At 39.1% G+C, this 21450-nt stretch overlaps 2 protein-coding genes across 2 annotated transcripts; both read right to left on the bottom strand.

Annotated features, from left to right (window-relative positions):
* Window positions 1-7797: 7797 nt before the first annotated feature.
* LOC116314104 (eukaryotic translation initiation factor 2B, subunit 2 beta) lies at window positions 7798-10876 on the bottom strand. The gene is given in 11 exon segments (XM_039598598.1): window positions 7798-8007; window positions 8140-8206; window positions 8300-8346; window positions 8349-8378; window positions 8381-8435; window positions 8514-8609; window positions 8697-8860; window positions 8943-9058; window positions 10220-10296; window positions 10299-10345; window positions 10619-10876. Coding segments are annotated over 11 exon segments (1029 nt in total). The 5' UTR covers window positions 10791-10876; the 3' UTR covers window positions 7798-7849.
* Window positions 10877-15764: 4888 nt separating this feature from the next.
* Window positions 15765-21240, bottom strand: tmed10 (transmembrane p24 trafficking protein 10). The gene is made up of 5 exons (XM_031731996.2): window positions 20997-21240; window positions 19915-20035; window positions 19085-19158; window positions 17548-17674; window positions 15765-17142 (listed from the first exon to the last, which is right to left on the bottom strand). The coding sequence occupies exons 1-5, from the start codon at window positions 21180-21182 to the stop codon at window positions 17021-17023; spliced, it is 630 nt and encodes a 209-aa protein (XP_031587856.1). The 5' UTR covers window positions 21183-21240; the 3' UTR covers window positions 15765-17020.
* Window positions 21241-21450: the final 210 nt, after the last annotated feature.

Raw genomic sequence — 21450 nt, 5'->3', positions numbered from 1 at the left:
AGAAAACGTACGCAGTAAGGTTATTGAAATCTGCCAAAACATGGATCCTGACCACCGTGATAAGTTCCCGGAGGTACTTGATTCAGTCCACAGGATCGGTCAACGACGTGAGTCCTCTTCTGCGCCACTGCACCGCGCCATAATCTTGCAATTTACCATGAGACACTTTCGAGACATCATCTGGAAGGCGGCGAAGCGGTCTGACTACCTGAAGACAAGGAAGCTCCATTTCAAAGAAGATCTCTCTCCCGAGGACCGAGAGAGACGCAACCAGCTATGGCCACAGGTGGAGAAAGCACGTAAGGAAGGGAAAATTGCCTACTTCGTGGGAGCCCGTGCTTTCGTGAACAGTAAAGAAATTCACTGAAATCTCTTCCAGTCCTGTTGTGGATATCCGGTCGTTAAGTGATGACGTGACGAATCCTACTTCCGGGCCTAAAGTAGTCTGCGTTTAATATGGCTTTTGTGTTGTTAGCGTGTTTAATGTTTTGTATTTTCTAAAATTTAATCTCAAAAAGCTCCTAAAACAGTCAGTGATCACCGTTGACCTCCCTCGGCTTTTATTACCGCTAATCATTTATTTAAGCTCAGTTTTTAAAACCTTAGGATGTAACTACAGCCCAGCCCATGCAGCAGTATGACTAACCTCGTATTGTGGATGGATTATCTCAGTTGTTCTCCTGGCTGAAGTTTGGTCCGTTTACAGCATCCTGCCATGCGATTACATTTGTTCCTGACCACCGAGAACACTCACGTTAACTTTTGTCCAGTGGAAAAAAAGTTAGCTTGTTTATATTATGCTAACACAGCTGTGTCGCTAGCGGTCACGAAACTTCAGTAACCCTACAAACGTCACTGCTGTTTAGTTTTCTGTCTTCATTTATGCTGGAAGTGATAACAGAGCTGTACGTTTTAATTTGTTTCCAAAACCCCGCTCAGGACATGCTATATTGTATTTAGATAGAAGCTAGCGAGCTAACTTCCTGCTAACTTCTAACTCCGTTAAATGTCATAAATTCCGTTTTCATGGATGTCTGGATGTTAAACTCAATTGTTACACCTGGTAGAGAAGAACGCTGATCATTTTATTAAAGATGAAAGACTTTAGACAGTTTTTCAACTCTCAGTAATGCCACAGTGATCGTTTGATATATGGACCTGCAGCGGAGTTTAGGCCCAGACACGGCTAGTGACGTCAGACTTAACGACCGGATATCTCAAGGTCTCGGTTTCCCTATTGTTCTGAAGACTTATAGTATGCTGTTGCTGCTAAAATGTTTTGTGAAGCACTTTTTTAGACAGAGTAGTTCTGCTCTCTCTGAAGCTTACACACTCTTCTCAAGGTAAAAAGTTAATTTACTTTTCAAAATTTCGAGTCCATCCTCACCTCCTCCATCACCGTGTGGTACGCTGGAGCCACTATCAGGGACAAACAGAGACTGCAGCGTGTTGTGCGCTCTGCTGAGAAGGTGATTGGCTGCAGACTCCCATCTCTGCAGGACCTGTACACCTCCAGGACACTGGGGCGTGCAGCTCGGATCACAGCTGACCCTTCTCACCCTGGACACAGTCTGTTTGACCTGCTCCCCTCAGGCAGGAGGCTCCGGTCCATTCGCACCAGAACCTCTCGCCATAAGAACAGTTTCTTCCCCTCTGCTGTTGGACTCATGAACAATAGCCATATGACTGTTCCCACCACTAACACATGACCCTACACTGCGTTCACTGCATCATCCCATGTTTGGCACTGATCACCACCTGCATTCATGTATATATCTATCTACTTAGCACTTTTAATTCTTATTTTTATGTCTATTTAAGCATTATATGACAGTATGTTTGCACTAAGTACCGCAGCAATTTCCTAATGTTGTAAACCTGCTCAACATGTGGCAATAAAACCCTTTCTGATTCTGATTCTATTTCTTTTAATGCTCGAGGACTAAGGGACAATACCAAAAGGAAAGCTCTGTTTTTATATGCTAAAAGTTTGAATACTGACTTTTGTTTCTTATAAGAATCCCATTCTGAACCTAAGGACGCTAACTTCTGGAAATCCCAATGGGGCGAAGATTTATGGATGTCTCATGGCACAAACCATTCAGCGGGAACTCTGATTTTAAAGCATAAATTTAATGGAAAAATTATATCTTCAGAAACTGATCCAAAAGGACATTTTATTTTGCTGGTTGTTTTTTTTTAAATGATCAGACCCTCTTACTGGGTAACATTTACGGCTATAATAACAAACAGGAGAATATTGACCTAATACTTGTTGTGAATAAAAAAATTGAGTCTTTAATAAGTAAATTTGCTAATCTAAAGATTATATTAGGAGGAGACTGGAATCATTCACTCAATAACATGATAGATAGATGGCCAAGTAAAAGTCAGGAAAGTAGTAATTATATGTTGGATTTTATGAATGAAAGAGACTTAATTGATATCTGGAGATTCAAAAATCCAACAATTAAGGAATTTTCGTGGAAAAATAGATCTGGCTCATTACAGTCTTGTATTGATTATTGGCTAATTTCTGATCCTTTATCCGAATATGTTTCTACATCAAAAATGTTGCCAACACCCTTGACAGATCATAAAACAATTTTTGGGAGGTATGTTTGTATGCCAGTAAACCGTCTAAAAGAGTGAATTCATATTGGAAATTAAATAATTCTCTTCTATTGAATGATTCTTTGGTAAAGGAAATTAAAACAAAAATAGATGAGTATTGGAACAAGGCATGTGTTGAAAATGCTTTTTGTAAAAATTGGGAGCTTATGAAATTTGAATTGAGGTCCCTTTTAATGAAAAGGGGAGCTGAAATAGTTAAAAATAGAAAAAAAGAAGAGTTAGAAATAATTTCTGAAATTATCACTTTGTCTAGATCACCTGATAATTTATCTGAAGATAACCGGAACAGACTTCAAATTCTACAATTAAAATTAGATAATATATATATTTACAAGGCAAAAGGTGCCTTTGTGCGGTCAAGAAGGAAATGGCTTGAAGAGGGAGAACAAAACTCTAGCTATTTTTTCAAATTAGAAAAACATCATAATACACTTGCCAGCATGACTAAACTTTGTTCAGATGGGGTCATCACACAAGACCCTCAAGTGATTTCCAAGACTTGTGAACTTTTCTATAAAAATTTATATAAATCTAATTTTTCTACAGAAGCCATGGAAAAATTCTATAATTCCTTAGGCAATATTAAAACAATTAGTGACAATAATAAAACTATGTGTGATGCCCCCATCACAACACTAGACATTGAAGGTGCTATTAATAAAATGAAACTTAATAAGAGTCCAGGGAATGACGGTTTGACTTCTGAATTTTACAAATTATTTTCAAAGGACTTATCACGCTTTTTACATAAAGTATATATTGAAAACATTGATAATGAAAAGCTCCCTCCGTTGACTCAGGGGCTAATTACTTTGATTCCGAAACCTCAAAAAGACACCCTTTTGATAGAAAATTGGAGACCTATTTCACTGCTGAATAATGATTATAAAATAATTGCTATGTGTTTGGCTAAAAAGTTAAAATGTGCACTTAATGATATCATTGATGAAACACAGTCTGGTTTTATGACTGGCAGACGCATAACTAATAATATAAGACTGGTAATTGATATTTTGGATCATTCAGATTTAATCACAGATAATAGTTTCATTCTTTTTTTGGATTTTTATAAAGCTTTCGACTCCATTGAACATGAATTCATGTTCAGAGCACTTGATATTTTTGGTTTTGGAAATATGTTTAAAAAAATCAGTTCAAACTTTATATGCAGATGCAAATAGCTCAATCAAACTCCCATTTGGTACAACGAAAAGATTTGATATCAACCGTGGGATCCGGCAAGGTTGTCCAATTTCTGCATATCTTTTCCTTCTTCCTATGCAGTTACTCTCTATTCATTTTAAAAACAGCAGTGTAGTGGGTCTCTCTGTTGCTGGCAGAACATTATCTATTATTCAACTAGCAGATGACACAACACTTTTTTTTAAAGGATAAATATCAAGTTGATGAAGCTCTCAAAGTTGTCAATAATTTATCAATAGCCTCTGGTCTTAAACTCAACATTCCAAAATGTGAACTTCTCCCTGTTAAATTCTGCACAGATACTATTATATCAGGTGTTCCTGTTAAAAATAAGGTTAAATATCTTGGTATTATTCAAAAAGACCAAGATGCCAGATTATCTGAAAATTTCGATCCTCTCATAACTGCAATACAACAAAGATTTAATCTTTGGCTTCAAAGAGATTTATCCATTACTGGAAGATCCTTGGTAGCCAAAGTTGAAGGCCTCTCCAGACTTATTTATGCAGCTATGGCTCTTGATGTTTTGAAAGAATTATGCACAAAAATTGATAAAATATTATTTAACTTCATTTGGAAAAAGAGAATACATTATATTAAAAAAAATATAATGATAAACAAGTTGTGTTCTGGTGGCCTAAATTCTTTAGATTTCACTTCCTTAAATGCGTCTTTTAAAATCAAATGGATCAAACTCTTTTTAAAAAATCCCAATTCAATTTGGAATTTTATTACCAATCATATCTTTAACTCACTTGGAGGAATGCACTTTCTGCTAAGATGCAATTACAATATCTCTAAATTACCGATTAAACTCTCCAACTTTCATAGTCAACTCTTATCATCTTGGTTAATAATATACTCTCACAACTTTTCTCCCCATAAATATCTCATTTGGAACAATCAGGATATTAAATTTAAGAACAAACCATTATATATTCAGAAATGGGTTGATAGAAATATTTCACTTGTGAGTCAATTACTGAATGATAATGGTCAGTTATTTTCTTATAAGGAATTTTTGTCTGTTTATGATTTTCCTGTCACTCCAAGAGAATATGCTGTAGTTTTTGATGCAATACCAGATGGGGTGAGAAGGTTATTGGTGTCTGCTCCTAAAGGTAGAAATTGTATTATTCCAGAACTAAATCCCGCTAGCATATACATCGGTAACATCTGTCCTTTATTGAGTGATAAAACCACAAATCAATGTATTAGACAAATCATTCAAAGAGATATTGTTTCCAAACCTGCAGCTGTATTTTACTGGAACAATATTTACAATGATATAGACTGGAAAAACACTTGGATTCTATCAAGGAAATTTATTATTACTAATAAGGTAAGAGAAGTTACTCTTAAGTTGATCCATAGATGTTATCCGGTAAAGACATATCTGGTTAAATTTAAGAAAAATATTGATACTCCTTGTACTTTTTGCAGCAATGCAGAGGAAACAATATGTCATTTATTTTGGGAATGCACTTATACACATGTATTTTGGATTGATCTAAATAATTTTATAAACACCAAAATTGATCCCTCATGTAAACTGAAGTTTCAACATATTCTATTTGGCCTCTCACATACTGATAAAATAATTCCAGGGAAAAAATATATTATTAATCTTCTGATTATTTTTGCCAAATTTCACATACATTGTACAAAATTTTCTCAACAGCGTCCAAACCAAGGGCGTAGATTTGGTTTTGGCATTGGTGGGGACGGATGATTCAACCACCAAACCCTGCCCTGTTTCTTTTTTCCCCCCCTTTTTGTCTTTGCTTCTTGATAAAAAAAAAAAAAAAAAGGAGAAATATACTTGCCTACATATGTTATTCTACATGCTTTTAAACCATTTAAAATTACAATTCATAGTTTTATATGTGAATTATATAATCTTAAATTACTATTAAATAAATGACTAAGTATTTTAGACTTTAGTTTACTTCAGCCATATTCCATATAAATCAGGCATCATACAAAAATAAAAATAGCTTCAAATACAGTCATGACAATAAAAGAATATGACTTTAAGGACTTAACAATATTACTTCAGTTATAGTACACCAACATCTCTGATACATTAGCACTAAGGGAACACTGAATGACAAAAATTATGCAACATTTTAGGCACACTATTGCCCCTATCAAATCAGTGAGCTGGGATGTTTTATTCTAAACATGAACTACTGTTACAGCAACAGACATGGACTACTGGTGTCCCACACAACAACTCAATGTCCACTATGTGAAGGAGCCAAACACATGCCTTCTCCTCTCGTTAACTGAGATAAACTGCTGGCATATTGGTTTTACATCTATACTGTCCAGTCTCTCCTGGTGGACATGGCATACAGCAGCATTGTTTAATCTCATTTGAGTCATTGTTGACCTTAGCCATCTTTTTAGTCTTCTGAGAGCACTAAAGCTTCTTTCAGCCTCAGTACATGCGTTTTATCCTCAGATTAAAATTATTATTCTGTGCTTGATGTGCCTCATGTTTGGCCCTGGCTCTTCCCTTCTGACTGCACTAGGACATATTGCCACCTGATAAAATAACACATTGATTTGTGCCATATAAAAAGTGAGACATGTCAATTCACATTCTTTGTCAAATATACACTAATGAATCAATTTACATCAGCAGCCTAACAATTGTCATGATAATAAATACTAGTTAATCTATAGCACCAAATCATCAGTCAGTCACCTGTGACCTCGCCTCTTCACCTCTGTCCGAGCTACAACATGGCAGAGCTTCCTCTGTCACCTGATAAATAACAGTGAGACACTCCAAATACATGCAGTCACACATGTGCTTCAAATACAGTCATGAACCACTAGGTCATCATCCAATTTCACCTGTGATCTTGTATCACCGTTACTCTCTGAGCTTTGTGTTGGTTCTTCTGTCACCTGACAAATAGGACATACATGACAATAAGAATAAAATGTGTAGCTGCTTCAGTGTTTCTGTCACTTTGTGCAGATCTTGACTCATCAGTAATGTTTGTAGGGTGAGTGCATTTTTAAAACAATTTGTGCAAACTGCACTACAAGGTGGAATATTTGCAAAATCATGACTACCTCATGATATTTTGTCTCAAAAATTAACCCTATGAATATGTCAGTACCATTAGGATGAAATTATTGTGTCACCAACATTTTAACGTTAGACATATAATTCTAACAGCCTCTGTAAACTAATATCCTGGCTTGCTCAAGGCTGCCGTTTTCTCTGACAGTTTCAATCAAAATTAGAAATTAGAAACTGAGATAACTAATAGTACTGCCTGTTGTGCAGTTAGTTTCCAAAACACGTTATTCATGGTTACATACAATTTTAGACTGATGTGGGCCAAAGCCTAGCATAGCCTGTAACGTTATTATGACGGACACATTTTATGAGTTAACTTGTCTTTAAGTGACTTACAGGTTTCTTTGAAAAATACTTTCTTATATCCAGGTTCTTCCTTTGTGCTGCCATCCTCCTCTCCTCCTTACAGGGCCTTGCAGCGCAGGCTTGCCGCTGCTAAAACTAAACAGAGCTCCCTGAAAGGCACAGCCAATCACATTGGCCATAATTGTCACATGATGTAGGAGCGAACGTAATTTAACTCTTTCTGCACCGCTGGGTGAATGACACGTTGACAGATCGGGGGGTCTTTCTATCGGGTTTGTTTTTCTTTACTCGCAGAGATCAAATTATTGGTGGGGACAATTCAATAATCGCTGGATATTGGTGGGGACATGTCCCTTCCGTCCATGCCAAATCTACGCCCTTGGTTCAGAGTGCTAACCATTACACCACGGAACCACAACAAATCATATCAGCATTATTGTTGTAGTATTTTTAAATGGCTGTACAAGAGAAAGAACGCCAGATGCATTGGCTGCATTTTTAGATTAATAGTCGTATAAAACTTTGTTGTTCACAAAATTTGTAAACTTACAAAATCTGTGCACAAGTTAAATTTTTTTATTATTTGTTATTTGTTAAATACACCGATTAAAGTTCATGGTCCTCTGGGTGGTAAAGTTCACTCATCAGTCTGTAGATATATGACGGTGCGTGTCCTCCGATGTTGGAGATGAACAGTGTGATGAGCTCGGGCAGGACATAGTCAAACACAGGACAGTGCACATTCACCTTTGAGAGAATCTCACCTGAAATACAAACAGAAAAATGTGAGGTATTTAAAAAAAAAAAAAAAAATGACAAAGAGGATATGTCCAAATCTGAAAAGGATTTTCCAAACGTGGGCACGTGGTTGAGGTCAGTTTTGTTGCAAATGTTACCTTCAGTGAACGGGAGCACCTCATGTGGGGAGACAAACTTATGGAAGGTATCCTCTTCATTTGGAAACTGAAATATGACATATCATGTTCACAGAAGTAGGAGTATAATCATTTATGGGGGTTGAAAGGAGATAACTCTGACTTTGGAATAATCTCTTACCTGAGGTGAGAGCTTGAACATGGGAGCACAAACAATCAGAGGTGTGGGTGATGCTTGGCTGCAAGGGCCAGTGTGTGTGTCCGTTGATGGCCCTCAGGCCTCCATTTGCTAGAACTGTCTGTGTACCAATGATGACCTGCAAAAAGATCATGACACAAGTTCACCTGCATGCTCTAACATGACTGCGCTAAGGTCTCCTTAAAATGTTAAGTACCTTATTAACTCGAGACATGACTGCAAATATGGCAGCATCTGTGATCACAGTTGTTTCGATGCCAGCTTTTGAGAGGTTTGTAGCCATTTCGTGCCCCTGTTGGGAGGTGAAGAAATAAGATTAGGAACTGTGTCTAAAGTTAGACATTTAGTATTTCCTTTTTGACTGATGTAGATGAGCTACCTGGCAGAAAGGAGCACACTCTGCCACAATGACATGAAACTTGCGTTTGCGTGCAGCATCTTTGAGGAAGGCCTCCACGGTGCGCGAGCGGCCAATCGTCATGATGACCTCATTAGAGTGGATGTGCTCCAGGGCCTGCATGGCGATGTTGTCGGTCGTTCCCTCTGAAAAATAAAATGATGGGCACCAAGAATTGGAGTGATTTAAAATAAAAACTGACGCTATCTTGTTTATAAAGCAACTTACCCAGCTCAGTGAGTAGCTCATTGATGGCTTCGATGACGTTCTCCTCGCTGAGTCCCCCAGAGGTCAGCAACTTGTGGAGGGATTCCTGGTCTGCCTCTTCACTGTTGCCCCGAGATCTGAAAGAAAAACACAGCTAAGCACAAATCTCACAAAAAACACAAAGTAATTGAGCCGTCTGTAGCTTAAGTATTTCTAAGGAATATATTCTCATCCTTTAATCTCTGGTACGATCGTACTTGCTTTCAAGGCTGCCTATTGATTCAACTTTACTGTGAGGTCAAATGGTTTTCTGGGACAGAAGAAAAAACTTGAAACTGCAGCTCATTAGTTTGTTTTCAATTTGAGGGCAGCGACACATCTCAAATAGGCTGGGACGGCGACGTGTTTGTAAATGGTTTGTAAACATCTGGGAAATGAAGAGAAAAGCTGCTGGAGGATGCTGGAGGATTCTAGCTGTCCGATAGTCCCGGGTTTTCTTTGTCACATTTACTTTACTTCAACACGCATAAAATGTTTCCAGATAGTGAAAGGTCTGGACTGCAGGCAGGGAAGCTCAGAGCCGAAGCACCTCTACTACAGAGCCACACTGCTGTACAAGATGCAGTTTACCAATATCTGAATGGCAACATATGTTACTCTAAAACCTGTAAATAGTTTTCAGCACTGATGATGCATAGAAGAGTTTTCCACTTTGACTCACTTCATTTGGTTTCTTCTTTCCATGGTATAGCTTTAACATACACTTTTGGATGAACACAGGTGAACACAAACAGTGGTTTCTTTAAGTGTTCTTGATACCATGTAGTGATTTCCATGACAGAATCATGTCTGTTTTAAATGCAGTGCCATCTGAATATGGCCTGAATATCACAGGCGTCCAGTCCTGTTTTTCAGTCTGGTCCCTTGCGCACAGAGACTTCTCGAGTTTCTCAAAATCTTTTCATGATGCGATATTCAAAGTGTTCACATTTTTACATTGAGGAACATTATTCTGAAATTCATCAACAATTTATGGAGGGCTTTTGCAGACTGGTGAACCTCTGCCGATCTTTACTTTACTTTGCCTCTTTAAGATGCTCTTTTATACCCAGTCATGTTAATGCCCTGTTCCCAGTTCACCTAATTGGTTTTAAAATGTTCCTCCAGCTGTTTACTTTTGGTACTGCTTACTTTTCCAGCCTTTTGTTCTCCTCGTCCCAACTGTTTTGGGACACGTTGCTATAAAATTAAAAAGGAGCAAATATTTTTTTGAAAATGGTACGTTTTGGCGTCCTCACCTGGCATATTCCTCTCTGATGATCTTCAGCACCCGTCTGATCATGTTACCCACTGTGGTCTCTGAGGGCTGGGCTGGGCTGCTGTCATCCTCCTCCCCTCTTTGCGGATTATTTCCATCAGATCACCTGAAATCGAGAAGATGTTTGTAAAAGACCAAAATCTTAGGATAGAATATTTTTTTGTGTATGATTTTACATCAGCAACCTCCATTTTTTCCCACATGTTCAGCATATTACATATATATGTTCTGTATTGTTTAGCTGTAAGGAAAGCTAAAGAAAGCTTTTTCTCATGTACTACAGCGTTATACCAGATTTAAAAACAAAGCCTGTTTGACTACAATGGCAGCTGTCGCTGCAGTTAGCTTCACTGTGTCGACAATAAACAGCATTCAGCACCTGCACTGCCCCACCGAGCCTGGGCTGTAATTTTGCGGAGCAGGGCTGTCGTTTCTCGGGCTGTCTCCGCAGAGCCCCGGAGAGGTCCCGCCCCGGTCCCCCCGCGCTTCAGGTCGGACAGGAACGCCTCAACCCTCTCGGTTAGGTCTGTTTCTTTGTATGGGCCCGGCATAGCTGTTTTCAAAAGCTGTAACTGTAACACTAGAGTCACTCAATAGTTCCACCATGCCAGTGTTTTGACGAGGAAGCACTCCAGGATTACATCCGGGTGGCTGTGGGCTCGCCGTCATCTGATTGGTCTGCCGCTTCACGTGCGTTACAGTAGAGTGGGTTGAAATTACAACAATTTCCCATTTCTACAGTAAAATGACAGTCTGAAAGTGAAATGTAAAACAACGATATATATATATATTTTTTATTATTATTTATATATCGTAAAACACAAATAAAAAAATAGGGTTATTATCTCAAAACCTGGACTTAATACCTTGAACATATATGCTATTTGCCCGCGACCCTGAAAAGGATAAGCGGAAGCGAATGGATGGATGGATGGATGGATATATGCTATTTGATCAATTTTTAGTTATTTTCTCAGAAGATTGAGTACATAAGCTGAAATTTTGAGACAATAACTCCATCTTTGGACTTATAGACGAAAAGTTTTTAATTTTAGTTTTCCTAGTGGCAGAAATTAGATTCCATAATAAAAGTCTTGCTTGCTATTTGTGAAAATATGCTCTGTATACATTGGAGATATAACAAGCTTCAGCTAAAGCATACACCTTTCTAGTCAATGCTTTGTGCTTAATTTAATTCTTTGTTGACAAATATTCCTTTTTATGGCCATTTTGGGCCGTAGATGCTGGATGAAAACGAAGAGAGGTTAAAAGAAGTAGATTTTTAAGAGAAATGGAAAACTGCGCAAGAAAGATTAATTATAGTAATATTAATAGTTACTATCATAGCAATAAAAATAGTACATATTTATCGTCTATGCATCGTTAAAACATTTTAATTGAGAAATTAGTGAACGGGCTGCTCGTTTGGTCTCAAATAAGGTTTGTAGAAACATATGTATATTTACACAAAGTTGACAGTTTATTAGATGTAGTGCACTCCTGGTTAATTTACACATACTGAATGCAACAAAAATAATTTTAAAAAATGATATACAACTAATTAAAATATAAATAACACACAAACCCATCACAAGAGGCTTTTCTTCTTCCTGTCATTGTCAGACTGTCATTGAAAGTGATCACACTGCACTGTTGAAAACATATATTTCCTAAAGAAGTGTTTCCCAACCTTTTGGAGCCATGGCACATATTTCACATTAGAAAAATCACGCGGCACACCACCAAACAAAAATGTCACAAAAAGCATATTGATAATTTTCCCCAGCGCACCAGGCATAGCGGAACTGGCTCGGTTTGTCCCCAGGATACCTTTTTTGCTTTTTCTGATCACTACTCATGCTACGGCCTTCGTCTGGGTCGAAATTTTCTCCAGGACCCAGGTCAGATTGACTACTTTTTCTTTTCAAATATTTAGCTATTGCTATTACGCGCTGTGTTCTCTCACTGACAATGTAATCTTTTCTACGTCATCTTCTATTTTACTGGGAGTTGGCAACCCATTTAATTAGAGCAGGTAGTTGTACTGCCCTCTAGTGGAAGAGAATGTAATTGTTCTGCCAGTTACTCACGCCGATCGCTTAGTGTACTAATCAGGTGGAACCAGATAATCTTCCAGGGTACTCCTGATCATTTCTCGGGCACAGTGGTTGGAAAACACAGTCCTAAAGAGTAGGATTTTACATGTGGCTCAGTATGATGCTTGAAGCCAAAATAAGTCATCTCCCTTTTTTTTTTAACTTTTTGTATCCTTGTCAGCTGTCTGTGAAGGTTCTCAGTCATCCAGGTCATCGTAGTCAAAGGAGTTTGCAAAGAAAAGCATCTGGACTTCTTTAAGTTGCTCCAGCGAGGGAGGATAAGAAAGACAGACGCAACAACGTTGTCATCCCCTATGTAGCCGGTGTATCAGAGAAACTCAGGAGAGTTTTCTCCAAGCACGACATCCCAGTGTACTTCAGACCCTGCAACACACTCAGACAGAAACTGGTTCACCCGAAAGACAAAACTCCTAAACACAGACTGAACAACGTGGTGTATGCTGTACAGTGCAGCGAGGAATGCCCAGACCTCTACATTGGAGAGACCAAACAGCCACTTCACAAGCGTATGGCACAACATAGAAGAGCCACCTCCACAGGACAAGACTCAGCAGTCCATCTGCATCTTAAGGATAAAGGTCACTCTTTCGAGGATGCCAATGTTCACATATTGGACAGAGAGGCCAGATGGTTTGAAAGAGGAGTGAAAGAGGCCATCTATGTCCACTGTGAGCGACCATCTTTGAACAGAGGCGGTGGTTTACGACACCAACTGTCTGCCAGCTATAATCCAGTTTTGAGTTCCCTCCCCAGACGCCTTAACGCCCACTCACATCCTGGGCCATCTGACCTCAGGAATTCACATGACAAGGTGGGGCCAGGTTTCACAATGAGCTCACCCGAAACCCTGGCTGATTAGGTCCCACACCCGCTTTCACACCTTGGCGCATGTGATTAGAGGATCACCAGGGGGTCCTTTGTCCCTCCTTGGGGGGATACTCCCACTGGGTTTAAATCTGGGACTCTCGGCCATTTGACCTTAGAACTGAAGAAGCTTCTCGGATGAGAGGCGAAACATCTTCAAGCAACTTAAAGAAGTCCAGACGCTTTTCTTTGCAAACTCCTTTGAATCCTTGTCAGCTGTTTATATTCTCAAGCAGCCCTTGGTTACTCGAGTCTGAGGCTGAGTGGAAGTTTGGCCTTGATATTAAGCCATTGAAATACTGCTGACTTTTCTTGGATTTCTACTAACTATAAGTAATATATAGTTTCTGAGAATATGGCGGCTCACTAGAATGGGACTGTTGCTTTATGCAGGGTGATTATAACAGAGCGATAATAGAGTGCAGTCCCATGATATTCCATCACCTTGAAATTAATGTTGAGGTTATTGTCTGTCACAATCATATGATTTTGTATTGAGCCTGGTGGATAGTGATTATGGTGCAGGTATCCTCTGGCGCTGATCTGGGAGTCTGAATAATTGATGGCAAACTATAAATGGAATCTCTAACTAAAGTACACCCTGGCGTCTCTGTATTATCTTCCAGTAACAGTCGTGACTGTCAGCCTTCCTCTTTTAGACACAAGCATTTTATTTGAATGCATATAACACATTTTAAAGTATCGCCTCACAAAACACAAAGATAAAAACACAGTTGCTCACCTTTTATTTTTTGATGGTATCTGCCTCTTCTCACTGCAGAGGTCCAATCTATTGGAAATTGTTTGGATTGAAGCATCTTCCACATGAGGTTAATGACTCCATCATCTCTTCAGATACGCCATGTTGCATGCATCCAAGCTGTGTTTAGATGGTTATGATCTTCTGGACAGTTTGATTACTAATTGCTCATTAGTGATCATTATTCATGTGGTTTAAGGCATGCAAAAAGAAATTTTACTGGTCATTATTGTGGTCAGCAGAATTTTTGTGATCAGCAGAGTTGTAAAAAGTGAGACTAATAGGTTAGTGAGGCATGTTCTCTAGCCAACCTAGATAACTGCCGTTATGGTGATGGGATGTTTGGATTTCTGGTTTAAAATCATTAGTGTGACAGGAAATTTGAATGTCATCAGGCTGTGACACAGAGGACACCTGTTTTTTCTGCTTTGGTTTTAATTTGTTAGCAATTCTGTTTTTCCACTAAATTTTAGTCTATTTCTACATTGTTTATTACTAAAATTATTTAATTGATTTTTTTCACTTTGATCTGGCAAAAAATAAGCTAAAAAGGTGACTTCCACATCTAAACATTAGGCTACTGGAAAGTGTCAGACATGAAAGCACCAAGTCACTTTAACATGATGGCTTCATGTTAGAAACTGTAGCACTCAGCAGATTCAATAACAGTCATAAACAAACAAACACACTTCAGTAGCACATCATTTTGCCTTCAGAATTGCTTTAATTCTTTGTGGCAAAGTTTCAACAAGGTGCTGCCAAAGAAACATCCCCAACTTCATTACATTATCACTACCATCCTGAACCTGTGATACGGGGCATAAGGAAACCATGTTTTCATGTTCTTTACTCCAAATCTTCTTTTGTCCAATTCTGGTGAGCCTGCGTGAACTTTAGCCTCAGTTTCCTGTTCTTAGCAGACAGGAAATACACCTGGTGTGGTCTTCTGCTCTTGCAGCCCATTTTCCCAAGCTTCTGTATGTTGTCCATTCATCCATTCATAGACGCTGTTCTGAATACCTTGGGTGTGACGAGTGGTTTTTTGAGCTATTATTTGCTTTCAATCAACCAGCAGTAACAGAAGAATGACAGTCTAACTGAAGTGACAGTTGCCATTGTAGTCAAACAGGCATTGTTTTTAAAACTGCTATAAAGTATTAGTACATGTGAAATAAGAGCAGAAGCTGCTCTTTAGCTTTCTTTACAGCTAAACAATACAGAACATGCATATATAACATGTTGGAAACTTGGAAAGGAAAAAAATAAATAAATGGAGGTTTCCGATGTATTTGAAACAGTAAAAACACAATAAAAACATGACTAAAAATGATTCAAACAATCTGGTCATTCTCTGACCTCTTGCATCAATGAGGGATTTTCACCCAACTTGTGAGAACTGCTGTTCACTGGAAATTTTCCTTTTTTTCAGACCACACTCTGGAAACCCTGGAGATGGTTGTGTGGAGAAAATTCAAGTGGACAAGCAGTTTCTGATATACTCAGACCAGCTCATCTGGCACCAGCAAACAGGCCACATTCAAAGCCACGCAAATCACCTTTCTTCGCCATTCTGATGCTCAGCTTGACCTTGAGCAGGTTGTCTTGACCATGTCTACATGTCTAAATGCACTGAGCTGCTGCCATGTGATTGATTAGATACATGCACTACTTGGCAGTTGAGCAGGTGTACATAACAAATCGGCCAGTGACAGTACATGCACTCTACATGCGTCTCCTACTTTTCAAACATGCCTAAATAGGCAATTCAAAGGACAAAACAAAAATAATGTAAATCCATCCAATAGTTTATTGAATAAAAGCCCAACACAAATTTACAAAATTTAATCAGTCAACATAAAAATCAGTGACTGCGCACAATGTTCACTGTTAAAAATGTACCCCGTGACAGATGCTTTAATTTATCCCCATCAAAAACAATCTGCAACCACCCCGAGCCAAAACAATTCTGCTGGAAAGAAGCATGTTGGATGGATCTGCACATACTGTAGTTGGGAACCGATATTTGTGAAATTTCAGAAGAATAATTAGCTCTACCAGTGTCAAGAAGAAGGGCCTATGACTGAAAATGCTTGGACAGCTTTACATTTCAACACCTCCGTCCATTGCACTCTGACAGGAGAAGCTTTCACAAATATATATAGATATATATAAACTGTATAATAGAAATCAGGAGGGTGTTTTTACTCATAACCATATACATAGGATGTTACAAATTCCTTCCTAGGAACAAGGTTTTTGGTTCCTTGCTTCATTTGATAGGTGATGTTAATGTTCCGAAACAAAACTCTATGCAAGAGCCCATAGAAATGACCTAATTTACAACTAGGAATATTACTGACAACTCACAACCCCCCAAAAAGAAAAAGAAAATTACCAGTTGAAAGAACTAAGTGGTAATTACAATATGAAAAAAAAACTAAACAGTTAAATTTAGCTACCAGACATGTATGCAAATTAAGTGACAAAACACAGAAGTTCAGTGGTTGCCAATTGTGTCATCAAAGTAACAACAAACTGTGTTTTCAAAGAGCCTTCACTTGATAAAAGGGCACCAAGGATCTAGTTTACTTGGCATGGCAAAGAATGAGTGTATAAACAGGAGGGCAAAAGACATTCGCTCATGGCACATCCATTCAAACTGAGCTCAAAATCAAACATTGCTGTTCAATGAACGCTCGAAGGAACAAGTTCTTATTCAGTGAGCTGCAACATTCGAAACAGTGCAGACAGAAATGTCAACCACAGAGACGGACATCTCCCATGTCTTACAGTGCATTTCTCCCTACAGCGCTTTTCATGTTTCCAACCACTAAATAAGCAGGTGATTTTTTTTTAGTTTTATTTTTTATTTTTCCCCAGAAGAAAACCTTGGTACTCTCTCTCTCAGCCTTGAAAACTAGATTTTGAGCCCCCACTTGCTGTTGTTTGCTGAAGCTAGTCCAAGGAGGGTGGATGTTTGGATGTGTTGGCTGACCGTCAGGCAGCGTCCGGTGAGGTAAGGAGCTGGGAGCGGGTCGCTCTACTCGATCAACTTCTTAGCCTTGAAGAAACGCCGCAAGTAGAAGACCTGCCATGTGGCCAGCCCAATCAGACAGCACATGGAGAATATGCTGAAGTACAGCACGCGTGTGTTGGTGGATTCTGTAGACAGGTGAGCGAAAAAAAGAGTAGCCATGTTATAGGACAGTGATGCAATACTCCTTGTTCATCACTGAAGTAACCACTACAAGCAGACAACTTTACTCTGACGTCTTTAGATACTTCCTAAGAAAACAATAACAAAGGAACATTTGCAGCAGATGGCTGCTCCAGCCCAACAATGCTTCTGCTAGAGGTTTCTTTATGCTAAATCTGAGTTTTCCCTTCCCACAGTCACCAAGTGCAAGTTTATAAGGAGTTGTGTCATTTTTGGGATTGTTGGATTTTTAACTTAAAATACAGCTCCTAGAGGTGACAGTTGTTGTAATTTGCCATTATATAAATAAAATTAAACTGAATTCAGTGAGAGAGCTACTGAATAGCTATGTATGTGCTGGGTTGTATTACCATTGGTGTCCCGCATCTCCTCTTCTCTCTTTTTCATGTAAGCAAAGTCATTCACGATGGACTCCGAGAGGTCTTCCAGACGCCTGAGCTCAACCTCAAGAGGCTTCAATTTCTCCACCTTGGCAATCTGGAGGGACAAAAGAAAGTGATCAGAGGGAAATGGCAGAGAAGGCTGTACTACAGCTTGAGAAGAACTGTTATTAATAATTTGTCCAGCAGGTGTCAGTCTAGTGTCGTGTGTATGCCAAAGCATTCCTGTTTACACAGGCTCATGAGAATCTGCCATCTGAACTGTGGTGTGAACAATTGCACCTGAGAAAAGCCTAGGTGTGGTTGGCCTTGTTCCGCAACCACAACCAACCACAGCGTTTTATGATATCAATGCACGACGTGTACCAACTCAACTAGTGTGAACTCACTCACCCCATTTTTTTTTTTGCTGTGTGTTGCGTCAGAAAGTTTCTTGGTTATGTGGCAGCTCCTGGTTTGTTTGTTTTTTTGTGCATGACTTGATGTAAGCCACTAGAACAAATTCTTGTCAGTGCAAGAAAGGCCTGGAAAACTGCCCAAAACACAGGTTTGAATGTCTCTATTTAATTTCTCTATGCATCCTTTAGTCGTGTGAAACAAAAATAAATAAAGTAAAATATATATTTATTTATTTTTAAGGCCCACTCAGCCATTAGGACCTTGGATGTAAAAAACCCGTGAGCTACCAAATTATCAAAAACGCAGCACACTACAGCTGGCTCTGCTAAGCACAAATTCTCAAGTATTGTGCAACAGTGAGGAATTCTTCCAGTGTCTTTAACTACGCCCTCCACTGAACAGCTTTCAAATTTGTTCAATGAGTAACATGTCCATCTATGTAGGTGAATACATGGTGGGAGGAGCTGAAATTGCAGCTACCCACAAACAGGAATGCCCACTTGGAAGTCTCGCCGAACATCCACCAACACGCAAAGAACGGCATGTAATGTTTGTGCGCTGCATGTGGGTGGGGAGGGAGGACTGATCATCAGCTCGAAGCTCTTTATCACGCCTAAATTTTTAAAGTGTTGCCTAAGGCAGTCACAGTTAGTGGTAATAAATTTTCAGAAGGGCACCCAAGTACTGTGATGATACACAAAATACGTCCCTATACAAGAAAAACTGAATGATGTGAAGCCAGGGAACCTCCCGCACACATTACCAAAGCACCCTGACGTCAACACTGTCCTTCAACAAAAGGCAACTACAGCAGTACTTCCAGAAAAAAAGACAAGTTTTAAAAAAGGAGGCACCAAGGTCACAACTGCCAGATTATGCTTCCATAACATTTGATTAACATTTTGATTAACATGAGACTAAAGCGCCTTGAGGCGACTTTTGTTGTGATTTGGCGCTATATAAATAAAATTGAATTGAATTGAATTAAACCTATATGTAACAGTGAAGCTATTGTAGGCTGCTTCATGAAAACCTACTGACCTGGTCTCCAAGACACCATCTGCATCATCTATATGAAAACAAACAAACATTTCAGACTGATTCTGACCTCTTCGTAGTTTTTGGCCTCAACACCGTGCTTCATGTCCAGATTGACCAGCTGGTCAGGCACTCTTCCAGTTCCTGATTAAAAGAGCAAAAAACTTTAATCATCATATTCAATTTCACTGAAACATTTAAAATGAGCATCATTTATATAATTCATAATTTCTAGCACTTTTTTTTTTTTTTTACCAAGCTTCACAAAGTGCTGTAAAAGAATACAGTTTTACTGTTTTCTTTTACAGCACTTTGTGAAGCTTGAACTAAAAATCATTAACTTACACACCAGAAAAGACAAGCATTTTAAAATTTCGTAACAGCCACTGTCCAAATAGGAATCAATACATAAAACGTATAGACACTTGATTCATTTAGTGATGCCCGGATTTTGAAACATTGGCCTGATGTGATGATGATAATTTCTGCCTTTCTTATTTCTTCCCCCTATCTGAAATGTAGAAATCCCCATAACGAAAAGAATGAGTAAATGTAGTCTTTCAGTTGTTCATTATGTCATGTTGAACATTTAGCACGAGTTGTTGTCACCAGCCACCTTATAGGCCAACAGTGGCTGGGATATCATTTGCGTTCATTTATTTTATTAATCATTTTCATTAATTACATTTTTCAGTTTCATACAAATCCATGACCATCTATCGATATAACCCAAAATCACTGCAAAAATCTACTAAAACTAATAAGTAATACTGGATGAAGACAGTGGGTTAAGTGGTTAATCAGACGATTTGACAGTGACCAAGGCATAAAACCAAGCGTGTGTGAATAGCAGCAGCTGTCCATAACACACATGGGGAGGGGGGGGGTTGGCATGCTTACCCATGGGCGATTTGCTCTCGAAGCAAACCTCAAACATGTCATAGTCCTCTGTGGTGAATGCAAACTTTCCTTTTGAAGCATCTTCCTTGGAGTAAAGAGTGTGGGCAGAGGAGTCTGTGATCTGCAAAGATACACAAAAGCAATAAACAACAGTCAAGAGCCAAAGAAACAGCAGAATATTAACTGAAATATTTATTTAAATCAATACTGAATTACTTTGCTCTTTAATGTGGGAATTTAAAATCATTCACCAGTATTATCACTAATAATGGTATTATTATGACACCAACATGAGGATTTCAGACACTTCAACTGTGTCATTTTCTAGATAGTTATAGGCTGAGATTGCGATGATGGTTGCTTGTCATCCTTACAGTGGCTGTGTCTGAAAATGCAAGGCTGCAACACCCCATGCAAGCCATTAAACTGCCAGCTGTTAGAACATGAGGGGAGTAAAAAACCAAAAAACCAAAAATAACTTCGTGAGGACGCAGTGCAATCTGTAACAGTATAAAGATCGGTCATTTTCTTTGATGCGAGTAAAATCTTTTGACACCTTCATTTAAATAATACACAAACCATCACTGACGTGTTGGAAGCTAATGTGCTAATGTGGCTAGGCTGTGCTTGCCAGCTGAATGGACCCTAAGACTGACGTGTAACAGCAGCAGAGCCCAGACGAAATCTCCGGCAGGGTCGTTTCTCCAGTGTTTTAATATAAATACGTGCACTGTGTGTTACAGCGAGTGCTCACTAGTATCAGGGGTGTCTTAACTAATTTTTTTAAAAAGTAAATTACCCCTCAAATTAACCTGAACGGGAGTGTTGGCGAGCACTGACGGTAGCCAGCTGGCTAATTAGCTTTTAAAACCAGGAAGCCGAGGTTTTCTGGGCCTGGGGTAGCTACAATGCTAACAACAGTAGACATTTTCGCAGCAGAAATTACTCAATTTAACATATATAGCCACGAGAGTCACTTGTAAGCGATGCATCGGGTCATTAAAAATCAGAGTGAAGCCATTTCGGCCCCGACAACAAACTTGGTAATGGTGAGGGTAGCTAGCCAGCAGGTCTGCGCTCACCTTCAGATTAGTTTTCGTGTTCGCCTGCTCGCTTATTTCATACTCCCCCGTGACCAGCACGTCTTTGTGGATCTCCTCCCGTAAACACTTTCTAGTGTTGACCGGTAAAAAGAAGGAAATTGATAATACCGATTCAATAAGAACCGGTAAGAGCAGTAGCGCAGCGACTCGAGCCATGGCTACCATCAACCGACCAACCAGACCGTGCCAGCCAACCAGCTTAACACCGACTTCCAACTCACACTACCGGCCTCCCTTAGCACTCCAGCGCCGCCGCTGGCCTGGACGTGGAACTCCAACTGCAGGATCCTACGTCCGTGAAGTTCGGGTGAGGTCAAAGTGTTTTATTTTTTGTTCATTTTAGTTGATCTTAGCCCTTTTACAGTTATTTTATTTATTGTACCCAGGCTAGCCAACTGGTTAAGTGTAATATTCATGGAATTCAGAATAAAGC

This window comes from Oreochromis aureus, linkage group 15 (assembly GCF_013358895.1).
Source record: "Oreochromis aureus strain Israel breed Guangdong linkage group 15, ZZ_aureus, whole genome shotgun sequence".
Lineage (NCBI taxonomy): Eukaryota > Metazoa > Chordata > Actinopteri > Cichliformes > Cichlidae > Oreochromis > Oreochromis aureus.
This window is presented reverse-complemented; position numbering and strand designations above follow the sequence as displayed.

Excerpts from the sequence above, each read along its gene's own strand:
- tmed10 (XM_031731996.2), bottom strand. The coding sequence starts at position 21,182 with ATGGTAGCCATGGCTCGAGTCGCTGCGCTACTGCTCTTACCGGTTCTT. Across the intron at positions 20,036-20,996 it reads ACACGAAAACTAATCTGAAG|ATCACAGACTCCTCTGCCCA; the intron begins GTGAGCGCAGAC and ends GTATCTTTGCAG. Across the intron at positions 17,675-19,084 it reads AGGCCAAAAACTACGAAGAG|ATTGCCAAGGTGGAGAAATT; the intron begins GTCAGAATCAGT and ends TTGTCCCTCCAG.